We start from the raw sequence: 15,623 nt of genomic DNA, 5'->3' as shown, positions 1-15,623 counted from the left end.
TGCAGACAGATGCAGTCGTCCAATGTGCTGGAGATCGAGCCCCCACATACACAAAAGCACAACTCAACTCTACTCTTGCCATTTCGTCATTTCAGATCACTCTTGAGGCAAAAAGATGCCCATAGCCAAGTGTTCTTATCGTATTGTACAGAGCACCATGTTTATCCTCATAACCCAACAGTTCTGCCCTACAAAGGCAACGTGCAGTAACTATGCGAACATTGAAACTGAAGAAAAATGGCTTCAAAGTTTTGGTATTGGATGGTTGGATATTGCATTTACTGCAAATTCAACATAGCAACAATCACTAAAATGGGACACATTTGGTCCATAAGGCTTTGTCACAAGATAAAGATAAAAGGTGTAATAAAGACCATTTTCAGTCTAAAGTTAACTGAATTTGGACAAAAGTCGTTACTGCACTTAGCCTTTGTAGGGCAGAGTACCCATTTCTCCTATTTCTATTAGCTTTACTTTCTCCGTCTCTAGTGAAAGGAATGCCGACTGAACCAACACCCCCCCCCCACCACCACCACCACCACCACCACCACCACCACCACCACTTAGTTCAGCCTCCATATGAGGTCAAGGTTAAACCCTTAACGTCACACATTTTACCACACAGCGTGAAACCTGGGAGGCCGCTTTTTAAAAGGTCATCCAAGGACACACCAGTGCACAACACGTGGCCTTGCAGTGATTTCTTAACAGCGTGTGTGTGCTTCACTGTGGTGTGATGTGGTGCGTTGGGGGGTTCGGTTACATGATGGAGGAGGAGAGCAGAGTGACTCAGACGACAACCTCTCCAATTCTTTATCTCTTCCAGTAATGCAGTTCTGGACAACTTCCCCCTGACCAGATGTAGATCACTGACCAGCAATGATAAGCAACCTGCATTCATTAATTGACTATCCAGTGTCATAGGCACAAAATGACCTGGTTTGTACTTGTCTAATTCAACCAGGTGATTAGGGCAATCACAGGGTTGAATTGGACAGGTAAAACGTGCAGGTAATTTGGAATATGAGAAACTGGGTTCTAATAACTAAATAAATGCAGGTTGCCCAACAGTGTCACTGACAGAGTTGTTCAACAATGCACACCACACCACTTGGATTTTTTAACAGGATCGGAGATCGCCTTTCAAGGACTTAAAGGGACAGTTTGGTCAATTTCAACATGCAGTTGTATTGCTCACGCTACCCTTGACTTGTCAGTACCTGGTGATGCCACATTTTTCGGCTCTGCCCTTTCCGAGATATGAGCAATTCTAATGGGGGCAGCGTTTGTTTACATTTTAAAAAAATGAAACATAGGCCAACTCCAAATATTTTCCCAAAAGGTACTGCTGTTTGCTAGTTGTCTGCTGATGTTTTAGAACCTTTTGGATGTTTTTGGGAATAAATAAAAATTATTTTTTAAAATGTAAACAAAGAGCTGCCCCCATTACAATGACCAGGATCTCGGAAACGGCTGAAGAAGAAGAAGAAAAAAATCTCAGGCACTGACAAGTCCAGGGTAGTGTGAGCATTATAACTGCATGTTGAAATTGACCAAACTGTCCCTTTAATACAATACTTTCACCTGTGACCCGTGGCCCAAGCCGCTGTATGCAAATGAAAGAAGAATCTAACCAGCTATGAGGGTAGAAACACATTTTGTTTTTCACTAAAGGCTCGAAATGACAACACGTGAACAGCATTGGGAGGCAGAGTAGTAGTAATAGAAGTTGTAGTAGTAGTAGTAGTAGTAGTAGTAGTAGTTCAGATCAGTAGTACCTTCAAGTTTGTTTGGAAAGCTAAAAATACAAACAGTAGAAAAATGAAATGGAAAAGAAACAAAAAGGAGATATATTTTGGAGTAGTAGGTTATAAACAAGTGATACTGATTGGCTAAAAGATGCAGTATTTTACAATACAAATATACAATAAATCAATGATGGGCAACCTGGACCCATTAGTCTTACAGTCCAGTGCCACATATTCCTAATGACCTGGTGGTTTTACCTGCCCAATTCAACCAGGCGATTGCACTACTTGGGACAGGTGAAAATCAGATCATTTTGGAGTATATGAGACTGGAACTGAAGTCAATAAAGCCAGATGCCAATCACTGTACATTATGCTAAGTGGTGAACCAGCCTTGGGGGTCCATATATTCACTCAATCTTTTAACCATATGCATCATCATAGTCACCTCACAGTGCCCAGACAGTAAAAATCACTATGCAAAAAATGAAGAAAAAAGAAAGCCAGCCTCCTCACAGATTGTCATTCAGGATGATTTTTACAGTTAAAATGTTACAGGAAAAAACATGAAACGCCTCGTCTTTCAATACAGCTAAGAATAGTCCTTGACTGAAATCAAAGTAGAAAAAAAACCCATCATCTTCTCTTTTCTATCATTTTTTGTCTCGCAGGACAGTGCAGCTCTAAAGTCATCCCCCTTTCCCTACAGGTCTGACTTCCTCAGTGTGTGGCGTCTTATTAGGGGTGCAAGTCAGTCTCTGCCCTCCCATCCTTCCCTGTGCACTCTTGCCTCTTGCCTCGCTGTTGCCTCTCCTCTGTGCAGAAAATATGTTTCCCTGCTGTTAACCAGCGCAGAGCCCCTTTCCAGGGGCTTTCTCCCATTCAACATCCCAATCAGCAAATGCGAGGATGATTTTTTGCACAACATTGAATAAATACTTTGATCTCCGTTGAGGTTAAGCCTCGCGTCACAAGGCTGGAGGGCCACAGGCATCAGAAAAGGGCGGGTAGACAAAGACCATGGTTGACTTGCACCCTAAGTCTCTCGCGTCCAGCAGGTTTGATTATCTACGTTCGGTCACTTCCTATCGGCCATTTTGTCTAGATAGATAGTGACCTGGGCTCCACTGATTAGAATCCCCTGATTGACATGTCACAGTGAACAAATAAAATCATCAAGACTAAAAACAAAAATCATGACATACAAAATATTAACAGTTAAATAAAATGTCAATCACCCCAAAACAGTGAACACAAAAAAACAAACGAAAAGTCAGCAAGGAAAATGAATCGTGGAACACCTCCAGAGAATGATCCATAATAATAATAAAAAAAAAAATACTTAAAACACACACACAGGCACGCTCACACACACACACACACACACACACACACACAAACATACATGCGCAGTCATTTGCCTTGAAGCATTTTCATGATGCTTCAATCTTAGATTGAGTCCTATTTTTCCTAAAACCACATCATTCCTGGCTTTAGGCAGCATGACGACACTAGCACATCGTCATCACACAAATGCACAGGAGGACTTCTCCCAATACAACTCAGAGGCCTATTCCATGTTCATACATATAGAACTCCTCCCCTAACGCACGAACACATCACCTTTCCTGCCGTTTTAAATAGTACATCAGAGCTATAACACTAGGTCTATATAATATTCACATGGAACAGTCACAGACATACAGGCTTGCTACTACACCCCTGCCTATGCTATTTGGAGCGCACCACCACACCTCCAGACGAGTACATCTGCCTCTTCACAACAGCGGTGGGTAGCGCATGTTAGCACAGGAATGACAAAAGACTAAAACACATGCATGTGGAGGGAAATGATGCATTAAAAAGAACAACAAAAATACCGTACTTGTAATGTTAGACATTCTTCCTAGGTATGAATTGTAGTGTATATTGCCACAAATGTTTTGTTGGGAAACATTTCTTCCATACTCCAATGGCGAAAAACAAAACAAAAACAAAAAAACAGCAAAAACAAAAGAAATATGGAGTGCCGAGGTTTCGAATCGCAATAATAAAGTCTCAAACCAAAATGTCTAGCATTGTGCATTAAGTAGTTCCTGCCATGATAAAATACACACACGCACACAAAACCAAATGAAACCAGAACACAAAACTTTGCAGATACACAGACAGTGAAGTTGAGGTCAAAATGGAGGAGGAGGAGGTGAGCAGTTGGAGTGGTTGAGGAGGAGGAGGAAGAGGAGGAGGAGGAGGGGAGGTGGAGGTGAGCGGTTGAGGAGGAGGAGGAGGTGAGTGGTTGGAGTAGTTGAGGAGGACGAGGAGGAGGAGGGGGGGTGGGGGGAGCAGTTGAAGAGGAGGAGGAGGTGAGTGGTTGGAGTGGTTGAGGAGGAGGAGGGGAGGGGGGGGCAGTTGAAGAGGAGGAGGAGGTGAGTGGTTGGAGTGGTTGAGGAGGAGGAGGGGAGTGGGGGGGGGGCAGTTGAAGAGGAGGAGGAGGTGAGTGGTTGGAGTGGTTGAGGAGGAGGAGGGGAGGGGGGGGGCAGTTGAAGAGGAGGAGGAGGTGAGTGGTTGGAGTGGTTGAGGAGGAGGAAGGAGTGAGGAGGGGGGTGGGGGATGGACTCCAGGGGTGGAGGAGCCCAGTGCTTCAGTGTGGAGTGAGAAGGAGGGTTTTAGAGGAGGAGGTGGAAGAGAGGAGGGGATATGGGGGTAGGTATGGGGGTCTGCTAGTGCTGGATGCAAGGGGGTCAGGACCTTGAAGGTTGGGGTGGGAACAGTGGGGAGGGAGAGTTGGGGATGGGGTTGCGTGTGGTGGTCCACTAGGGCTGGGGTCCAGGTATCTGGGGGCTTGGGGGATGAGGGCTGGATCAGGCAGGTTAGGTGGGTGGGGGTGGGGGTGGGGGCAACAGCGGAAGGGACGGCAGGGTTCAGTAGTTTTGGCTAAAAAAGGTGAGGTAGGCCTCTTCACAACACAGACATGTGGCGCTGAAAAAAACTGGCAGGGTCTCTTCTCTTGTCTCCCTCTTTTTTCTTTCTTTCAAATTCTCCAACATCACTGATATATTTTTTACTCTACATTCCCTCCCCATCTCTTCTCTCGAGTCTGTGCGCTCTTAACCCAGTCGTTGGCGCGTCTCGTTACATTTCGTGCGTTTTTTGTTTTTTTCTTCCTCATCTCTGTTAAAGTGTCCTGGGAGAAGGTGGGAGTGGTTTGCAATGAAGCAGGAGCCAATCACATCTTCACGTCCTCCTCAATGCTGAGCTGTGAGAGCGTCTTCTTGATGCGCAGGGCCGTTAGCCGCGCGGCCCCATTAGCGTACCAGCACTCCCGCATGATCTTCCCCATCACTCGCAGCGACTGGAACACACACATTAGCAAACACGTTAGCAACATGAGCGCAAATTAACACACGTTTCCACTACAGAGTGCAAAATAAAGATCTGGATCATACATTAGCACACAACACCACATTATATCACAAACATACGCGGCTACATGAACGCAATTTAACCCACGTTTCTGCCACAAAGTGGAGAAAAAGTATAATAATAAGAGTAAAATACAGTTCATGGTCCAAACACTGTATAGACTTACAAGCATTTACCGGTTTTTGATAACTCGATGAAGGTTATCCAACAAATTCATGTCCATAGCTGTTTGTGAAATATATAAACTCCCACACACGGTCCATTTGCTAGTAATGCTAAATTCTAATTTCTGACCTGAAAAACTGTTCATCTCCACATCCATCTGGTATATTAAAAAAGAATACACAAAGGGTTCCAGGAGGGGAGGGGTGGTCCCTGGTCTTACCTCGTAGCTCTGCCACCAGTTGGGCACGTTGGGCCGGAGCCTCTGGTCGCACACCACCTTCCTCATCTCCTCTATGGAGGGGTCCGAGGGCACCAGGTCGTAATACGGCAGCTGGTAGTCCTCATGCACACCTACGGGGAAGAGGGAAGGGTCACCAGTCTGCTTTGTTTAAAACGGTGGTTCTCGACCTTTTTTGAACAAACGCCCCCTTGCCCTCATCACAAGCCACCCAACGCCCCCTTGCCTCATCATAAGCCTGACAACGCCCCCCCTTAGTATTACAAAATGACATGGACTAATGCTCTTCAATGGCAACTAAGCACAGCTCAGTGTATCCTTTGTATCCTCAGTTTATCCAACACCCCCCCAAACATATTATAGCACACTGCAGTTAACATATAGTATAGGACAGTTCGAGAATGCGACAGGAAATGAGTGGCAGAGAGATGGGGGAAAGATTGGGAAATGACCTCGGGTCGTAATGGAACGGCAGTCTGCTTTAAACAGCTGCCACTGAGCATGGTGTATATCTACAGGCGATAGGGTGATATTGTGAATGCTATTGTAAATATATTAACTTTCTTAACTCTGCGGAATCTAACAGCTCCACTATACACTGCAAAGCATTCACTGAATAATTAACGACCGTCGACTTTTGCCAGTGTGTGTGCCCTCCCGACTCACCTCCAGTGTTACAGCGACGTGCGATCTCCCAGTAGACCAAGCCCAGGGCGTAGATGTCCGCGTTCTTGAAGGCGTCAAAGAACTTCATGTTGATGGTCTCATCCAGCACCTCTGGAGCCATGTATCTGAGGGAGAAGAGGGGGAGGGATTTGGTCATTTCAGTTTTCCATTTTGGGGTAATACAACAATAACTGAACTGTTTTTGGATAGTCCAACAGTTAGTTCAACAGCAAAAACAAAAGGATGTGTTGATGTACCTTTTTCAGGGTGCACTAGCTACATACAGAATTTCAGCAAGCAAGCTGTGGGTGGACTAGCTAAGTAAAGAGAGATGTTTGTAGTATATACATGTACGTACAAGACAACATCCTGGTCTGCTTTTGCCTGGTCTGCCTACCCTGCATACTTCTTGGTGCCATATTTAAATTGTCTGTGGGAGGACTGACAAAGTCAAGTGTTTTGTTGTACAGATATGCACACCCTGCTCCACTGCAGCGCCCACCCAGGTGGCACAACAGTACTTGTGGTGCATATTTAAATCTCTTGGTGCCCACATCCTGGTTGGTGGTTAAGAAGTGAACACATTCATCTGATATCACCAGATCTCCATGTGTGAGGCATCATTGTTTAAATTTAGAATTTGAAATTAGAAATTTTGAATCTGCACTATCAGAATATATGGCAAATGGACTGCATTTATACAGCGCCGGTCCACTCCTTCGAGCACTCAAAGCGCTTTACATTGTAGGTCTCACATTCACCCATTTACACTCACATTCACACACAGGGGGTTAAGCATCTTGCTCAAGGACACATCGAGAGGGGTCAGGTGACAGGTCAGGCCACGTGAGCCACCGCTGGCCCATATGCTTAACTTAATATACCCCCTTGTCTACTTCTGGCCTGTTTTCCCCGTGGCTGGTCACATATCTGTACCTCTTGGTGCCTACGCGCTGGTTGGGCGCGATGTCGATGGTGTCGGTGGCCGACTCGTGGCGCACGGCCAGCCCCAGGTCTGCGATGGCACACGTGCCGTTCTTCTTCACCAGGATGTTCTTGGACTTGAGGTCGCGGTGGGCGATGCCCGGCTTTCCTGTGGAGACACCCGGCCCATGGCCATTAGCTGAGGCAACACTGCAACGTTTGCAAAACCCCTTAAGACTAGCCCCTGGGGACGGATGCACGCAAATACTCACTTACACACTATTGTCAATGAACAGATAAAAAGTCGAAAATGTAGCCATGACGTACAATTGATAGTCAAATGAAATATGCTAATATTAATTAAATAAGTGACTTATGGAATTGGGCCTTGGGCTTCAGCCGGTGTGTGAATGTGTGTGTTAGAGTGTGTGTGTGTGTGTGTATTTTGCAACTTCATAGTTGTGATATTGTGCTATATAAATACATATTGTATTGTTATGTATTGTACTGTAATACATATACATTTAAAATGCGTTGGGAGCGAGTAGTGAGTAGCTTACCCTGTGTGCCCAGGATCTCCATGTGCAGGTGTGCCAGGCCACTGGCGGCCGACAGAGCCAACTTGATCATGCCCTCGATGGTGACGGAGTAGTGGTTCAGGTAGTCAAACAGGGAGCCATACTCATGGTAGTCAGACACCAGCCACAGCTGAGTCCACGTGCCGTTGTCTGAGAGAGAGAGAGAGAGAGAGAGAGAGAGAGAGAGAGAGAGAGAGAGAGCGCGAGAGAGAGAGAGAAAGCAAGAGAGCGAGAGGGGGAGAGAGAGCGAGAGAGCGAGAGAGCGAGAGAGCGAGAGAGCGAGCGCAAGAGAGAGAGCAAGAGAGCAAGAGAGAGGGAGAGAGTGAGAGAGAGCACAAGAAGAAAGAAAGCAAGCAAGAAAGAAAGAGAAAAATGGGAGAGATGGAGAGAAAGGGAAAGAGGGAGAGAGAGAGAGAGAGAGAGAGAGAGGAGGGAGAGAAAGAGAGAGAGAAGAGGACAGAGGGGACGTGAGATGATGAGTATGTGTTGGTGTTAGGGGAGGGAGGAAGAGAGAGAGAAGAGGACAGAGGGGACGTGAGATGATGAGAATGTGTTGGTGTTAGGGGAGGGAGGAAGAGAGAGCAGAAGGGCAAATGAGAACAGGGAAACTAAAGACTTGCATGCCAACAGGCTGACTAACTCATTTGTATATCTGTGTTTCTACAATAGCAGTGGCATGACAGACACACAGGTGAGGTGAGGTGTACTTAGATGGCCAGATTGGACTGTATCAACAAGTCCCACTGCTCAACATCCGTTTGGCCTGCAGTCTACTATGGTCATCTACAGCGTATTTGCATCCTGATTTTGGTGCCGTTAACGAGTAGCCTGCCATGGATATTTTTTCTCCTGTTTAGGTGGACACGCAACGTGTGGATAAAAATACAAACTCCATTGTGCGCTTTAGCCCCCAAAATGGGATATTTTTAAAAGCCTTTTTTTTTTAAAAAATATGTGGATTTTAAACCAAAGCCAAGGCCTTAGTTTATAAGAAGTCTCTCCAAATTGAGAAAAGGCCCGACAGAAATAAGGGGACAGTTGAAATGTTTGACAGGCAATTAAGGTGAATCTGACTGGTAATGCTGTACTTTGATTTGAGTAAATTAGCACCTTGTCATTACTGTACTCTGTAAGTTGAACAAGTAATACCTATGAATTTAATTGATCATGCAAAAAAAGTTTAACTTTTGTAATGCATGTCTTCTGTCTCAGCATGGGTAAATGAGCTGAATTTCACTCACAGTAGCTACTAGTAGTGGTTAACTACCTGGAATAGTTGCATAGATAATGGAACTAATATTAAGCAGGATTGTCATGATGACTGTCAGAATAATCTCATGACTTTGATCTAAATCATCTGTGGACTTCTTGAGTTTACTATGCCAATGGTTCTCAACATCTTTTGAACATTCTTCCCTATGACCTCATCACAAGCCTGCCAACTCCGCCCTTAGTATTAAAAAAAATGAAATAGACTTACAGTTTATCCCCCATTGGCAATTTAGCAATCCCCATCCCCAGTGGGTGTAGAGCCCCCGTTGAGAAACACTATTTCCAGATAAACAATACAATAAAAATAAATAACTTTTCTTCTTACCCTTGTTGTCGGCAGCGATGAAGCCCAGGATGTTCTCGTGGCGTAGCATGATGGTCTGGTAGATCTCGGCCTCGCGGAACCAGGAGCGCTCCTCTCGCGACGAGAAGATCTTCACGGCCACGTTGCCGCCGCGCCACTTGCCGCGCCACACCTCGCCGAAGCGCCCCTTGCCGATGATCTCCTGCAGCACGATGGTCCTGGCCACGGTACGCTGCACGAACAGCGGCAGGCCTGGAGGACACAGGAAGAAGGGTCAATTGCTATGTTTACACGAGACATTTAATTTGGAATTAACTCACTTTAATTCCGCTTTGAAAACGCCATGTAAACACCTCTTAATTTGGAATTAAATGAAAGATCAAAGCAAACTCGACAGAGCTATTTAATTCGGATTTATTCATTTGGGATTAAATACAGCATGTAAACGCCAGTCATGGTAGTCTATCCAGAGTGTAGAGAGCCCTCTGTGTTTCTATAATATGCAGACTCCCGTCCTCTCTTGCTTACTTGCCTGCTTGTGGCCTTGTGGTGACGTCACTGACGACAGACATGTATTTCAATATCTCGCACAAGCTCAATTCTAATGTCATTATCTCTATTGCAATTGGGATGGTGGATGAGGAACAGTCCCCCAAAAGTTGTTGTGGCTAGGCTAACAACTAGGAAACGTCTTTGTTTTATACACGGAGGCGGACGGAGCGAAACGCGAGGCCACACGCACAGGCCGAGGACAGGAGTCCGCATATTGGCTAGAACCCCACATCTACAGCAGTCAGTCAAGCCATTGAGTGTGCAGTCCACACATTTTGACACAGAGAGCATTGGCTCAAGAGAGCCAACATCTACATTAGTCAAACTCCTTGAATATGCAAGTATTGTCAGTATACTTTCTCATTGCTTGAATGCTCCTTCACACCTAAAACTTACATTAGACATAGACCAAGTCAGTTTTATTAACAAAGGCCTTCCAACGAATGTCTATTCTTTTCCGTATACTATGCACAGAGGTTCATAGTGTAATGGACTATAATTGTAGAGTTGAGCATATACGTGATTGGCAATGACAATCAACCCGTAGCCCAGCCCCAGGTGTGCAGTAGCAATCTAAGTGAAAAGGAATCCCGCACACTGTCCATTCCACCAACAAACTTTAATACAACGTTTCAGTCATCTGACCTTCTAGGTCGGATGACCGAAACGTTGTATTAAAGTTTGTTGGTGGAATGGACAGTGTGCAGGATTTCTTTTCACTTCAACGACAACCCCACTGGGATAATATCCCACGCACCTGCCCGACCAGAGGGGTGCTAAAGCGTCTTCTTGAACTGTGCAGTAGTAATCAACCATCCCCTGTGATCTGACCTGATCCAGATCCGGAGGTGGAGAGGTCGAAAATGAGGTCCTGCAGGGTCTTGTCCTTGGCCAGGTACAGGTGGTCGCAGGAGGGGTCCTCCACGTCCAGACGCTGCCGGTGGTTGTAGGTGCGCTGGTGGTGCTGGAACAGCAGCACGCCCACGATCAGCAGCAGGCACACCAGGATGATCGGCCCTGCAATCACCGCCACCAGCTCCACCGGACCCCAGCTCGCCGGGCTGCCGTCAGATGGGGCTACGAGAGGAGAGGAGAGGAGAGGAGAGGAGAGGAGAGGAGAGGAGAGGAGAGGAGAGGAGAGGAGAGGAGAGGAGAGGAGAGTGCCGTTAGTCACACAGTAACAGGATTATCAGCCCCACAATCACCGCCACCTGCTCCACCAGACTGCCGTCGGATGGTGCTGGAGAGGAGAACATTCACAGTCAATACACATTGCAACACTCACTTTGAAAGGAGCAATGTGTAACAGTGGTAGTACTCATCCAAGCAACTTCGCCACTCTGAACTCCAACCCGCGGTCTCCCAATCACAACAGTTTGGCATGGAAGCACAGGCACAACACCACTGAGCTCAAGGTCTTGGCTGATAGCTGAGTGGCTACCGAAGTTACTATGTTTACTAACATTCAGTGCCCTAAATTAACTCTTTTCATCACCAGCCAAAATGGCTATATGTTAAACTCACTAGCCAAACACACATTCACTAATGGGTCAATGTGGCTAGTAAGTTGGCCTTTTCTACCAGCCGAACTGACATTTCACCACCATTTGGCTGGTTGGCTGGTGTTCATTTAGAGCTCTGCTAACATTTCACCCCCTAACCCTGCTAGGTGGCATCCGTTACACAACACTGTGTTAACAGAAACTTTTTTTGAAGTCAAATCAAACCAAACTCGCCAGACTAGTATGAACAAGCCACCCATCTTTTCAGCATTGTCCATCATTTTAGATGTTAAGTTGGTGGTTTGTTCACACTGACATGGGAAATGCCGTTATGGAGAAAAGGGAACTGCTTTTTGGAGATAGACTGCTTCACATAGGTCTGGACTCATATGAATTCAAAGTTAATTGACCTTTGCCATATTTGCTTCCATGATCATTGATCAATCAGAAGAGTGAGTATACACATGAGGGCCATGTACATACAGCTCGTACTCTGTTGTGTATTTGAAAATGAGCCCTCTAAAAATACATGACCTTCTACCTGAGAAACTAGGCCGACAGGATTTGAAATTACACTCTGGGGCTATACAGTTGAAATAGTCACAGCAAACCAAGTAACCGAAAGCGAAAACAACAACAATGTCCAAATTCTGATCCAATCGAATAGGCTTCAATGCTGGGACATGAATATAAAAACTTCTATTATAAAAATGCTTCCACAGGATTAAATTTATGAAAACAAAAGAAAAACCAAGCCACTGTGCTGACATTGCAAATTATTTTTTTAGATGCGTCCCACGCATCTCTATAAGAGGCTTTGGTGTCCGTCCGTCCGTCCGTCCGTCCGTCCGCCCTCCCGTGATGGGTTTCTGAATTGTGATTCCCTCTTGTGTCCACAAGGTGGCAGTCGCTCAGTTTTGGCCTGGAGCTCATGCGTGCAAACCAAAAGCTCTTTGCCAGTGAGAAAAACATGGCGGCACTTCCTGTTGATTTTCACATGAAAGTTTTGCTTAATTTAAAGTCCCTAAGCGACTATAAATGTTGTGGCTTCCATATATTGATGTAAAAGTGCCCCACAAAGTAATGAAGCACAACAAAGTTACTCCACATTACCATTTGACCACTCGTTTTTCTATGCTAACAGGGTAGCTTATGTAGCATTGTAAATGATCCAGGGAGAAAGGGGGAAATGTTGTGATTTCAGTCCGCCTGAGGCAACGATTTTCGTGGGGAAGATGGCCTGCATATCGGTGGCATTGAACCACGCCCCCGTGCCTTATTTGGCTCGCTCAGCACGTGCGTCCTCAGTCCAATCGCAATGCTTTATTTTCCCCAGACGTTTAATAGCATTTAAGTGAAAGTGCCATGTATACACATCGCAAAATAACTCTTAATCCGATCTATTTAAATCGCATTTATTAAATCGGACTTAAAAACATCATGTACACGTAGCCAATGTCTCATTGATTAGTTTATGGAACTTACGGTTTGTCTGTTACGGCCCACGAAGACAATATCCACGTGAAAACGCAAACGCCTGCAAACCACTGTTTTGACAGAAATACAGTTCACCTGTCGCCTACTCTGTTTTCTTCCCAAAGCGGCATTTAAAAGTATTCCATGAAATCCAACATCAACGTCACTTCAAATAGGTGACAGCATCATGCACACACATGAAATAACACTTCAGTGAGGGGGGGGGGACATCACTGCTCTCATATTAAAGTGAAAAGAGAATTTCACATTTTAGTTTATTTAATGTAGGCCTATGCAAAATTGCAAATAGCCTATTCATTGAAATGTTTCATTGTAATTCATTGTAATGTTTGCCTGTTTTTTATGTTTGTAATTATTTATTTATTTTAAATAAAAAATCGTGATTAAAAAAAAAAAGCCTAACAAAAATAGAGATTTTATGTTAAAAAAAAATGTGATATGGGATGGACCGATGGCCCCCCTAAGCTAAATTCGCCTTAGGTCCCCACATTGCTAAATGTAGTGTAAGGGATTATTTTGAAAAGACAGTAACATGTAATCAGCAATGCATTACAGTTTTTCAGTAAATTGCCCAACACTGTTGAAATCCTATGGTACTTTTTCAAATCCAGGCTTATACAGTACATGGTAGGCTTATTGATAAATTGCCTTGACAGGTTATGAGGAGGCCAAGGGGGCGTTTGGGCAAAAAAGGTTCAGAACGGGCATAGACGGACGCATCTGTTGTCCGCCTGTCGGACTTGTTTTTCTACCAACATGACTACTAATCTCATTTGAAGGAGACCCACCAACCCTCCCACCCAAATAGTCTCGTTCCTGAAGCTCAGAGTGGAAACTATTGTGTCCTTCACATGCTTTGGGGAGTAGATATTACCCAGTCTCTTTAACTTGTATACAACCATTTTCTATGAGTTGTCCAGTGGAAAATACCACAAGGGGGTCGTTCACGTGTGTTTCCTATGTCTGCAGAATAGAATTTCCATCATCACACGGACACAGAGACAGACACAGAGACAGACACAGAGACAGACACAGAGACAGACACAGAGACAGACACACGTTGACTTGACTTGACTTAATCGTGTCCTCACCTATGGGCACCTTGAGGTCGATGCTGTTGCAGTAGTCATGGTAACAGCAGTGTGTGTTCTGGTAGCCCTTGGAGCCCTTGCAGTATATGGGCTGTCCGGGCGGCTGTAGGCGGTCGCGCGACAGGCAGATCCTCACGTGCGTCTCCACGCCCAAGATCTTAGAGGTGGACACCATGCACGCGCCGTCCGTCTGGCACTCATAGCCCGTGCTGCCACACTCGGTGCAGTTACACCACAGACCTGCACAGAGAGAGGAGAAGACAAAAACATGTTGAGTTACGGTCCATTTACATAACGAATTATCAGGACAGTTCTCCTAATAAAAATGGCATATGGTAAATAATCTAAAACAACATCTAGTACCGTTGCCTGGACATATTGCTCAAAAAGTTGCCCAGTGCATCATCACCTTAAAACAGAGGTGGGGAACGGTATATCTCGAGGGCCATTTACAGCCCTTGAGGTCCCCGATATTATTTTAATGTTATGCAGCTTCACATGAAATATGAGGAATAAAAGGAATCTTTAAATTACATTTTAATTACATGTGCATTACATTTAAGTTATATTCCGGGGTCCTAGAGAAGGTGGGGTCTGTTTTAAAAGTGGCTGCCTTCAAATAATATAGGCCTAAAGTGCAGGGGGAAATCCTGGTTTGTGTTCATAGTATGGCCCTCGGAGGACGTTTACGGCCCTCGGATGAATTTGAAGTGGTCCCTCAAATGAAAAAGGTTCCCCACCCTTCCCTTAAACGAACACAGTTATGGGGCAACATGGCTTGAAGGAGCTCCAACTCCGCACCACACGTTAGCTCTTGCCAGCTCCCTGACAACCGGCTGATGCAAATTGGCACAATTGCTCAACCGAGTGAAATGAGGTAACGCACAGCCCCACTCTGACTCGTTCAATCCAGTTTGACGGCTTCTGATCACTCATTCTAATCTGCACGCCTGGCTGGCATGATGGCATTCTGCTACACGAGCCAAAAAGAACGACACACACAAACGCTGGTGATGATGATAAGTCCAGAAGTGTTCTGTTTGCTTGAGGACCAAGATTTCTGCACAAGAACCCAGGTCCAGAAAGATAGAAGCCAAAAAAGTTGTGCCCCATATTTGTTTCAACTAATCACTTGATCTGGTTTTTTTTTTATTCAAGGGGCCACTTAAAATTGTATAAAGTCCTCCAAGGGCCGTACCTATGAACACAACCCCCTGCTCTTCAGGCCTATGTTGAAGGTGTCCACCTTTACAACAGACCCCACCTTCACTAGGTCCCCTGAAGATATCATTTCATTGTATTGCAAATCTACTATTCTACAATTTCTAAGACTTCTTTACAAAACGTGTCATACTTCATGTGAAACTGCATATTACAATTATAACGGGGGACTGTAAACGGTCATCGAGACATAGGTTCCCTACCCCTGACATCACCTGGCTCAGTGAAGTAGTAGGATCACACAGGCAGAAGGCAGAAGATATACATGGCATGATTTTTACTTTATCAATCCAGTTTTTCCTGCCTCTAAACCAAATAAAATATCCCCAACTGACAGTCCAACCATGCACTAGCATCATGTACTTGCTCCTTCATACAGTACTGTCCACCTGCCAGCAGGGGGCACAGGTTGTACAGGAACTCTTTGCCGCTACTCCACTGG

General features: G+C 45.2%; 1 protein-coding gene across 1 annotated transcript in view; it reads right to left on the bottom strand.

Annotated features, from left to right (window-relative positions):
- Window positions 1-4,231: 4,231 nt before the first annotated feature.
- Window positions 4,232-15,623, bottom strand: part of acvr1ba (activin A receptor type 1Ba) — a 34,802-nt gene continuing 23,410 nt past the window's right edge. Inside the window, exons 2-9 of the mRNA XM_063208634.1 lie at window positions 13,961-14,200; window positions 10,702-10,947; window positions 9,340-9,570; window positions 7,725-7,892; window positions 7,177-7,333; window positions 6,241-6,365; window positions 5,557-5,687; window positions 4,232-5,100 (exon numbers count right to left, since the gene is read on the bottom strand). Coding sequence (XP_063064704.1) covers window positions 4,975-5,100; window positions 5,557-5,687; window positions 6,241-6,365; window positions 7,177-7,333; window positions 7,725-7,892; window positions 9,340-9,570; window positions 10,702-10,947; window positions 13,961-14,200 — 1,424 coding nt within the window. The 3' untranslated portion in view covers window positions 4,232-4,974. The remainder of the gene's footprint in view (window positions 5,101-5,556; window positions 5,688-6,240; window positions 6,366-7,176; window positions 7,334-7,724; window positions 7,893-9,339; window positions 9,571-10,701; window positions 10,948-13,960; window positions 14,201-15,623) is intronic.

Source organism: Engraulis encrasicolus, chromosome 10 (assembly GCF_034702125.1).
Source record: "Engraulis encrasicolus isolate BLACKSEA-1 chromosome 10, IST_EnEncr_1.0, whole genome shotgun sequence".
NCBI lineage: Eukaryota > Metazoa > Chordata > Actinopteri > Clupeiformes > Engraulidae > Engraulis > Engraulis encrasicolus.
Note: the sequence above shows the minus strand (reverse complement) of the source record. Positions and strands in the feature narration are given on the sequence as shown.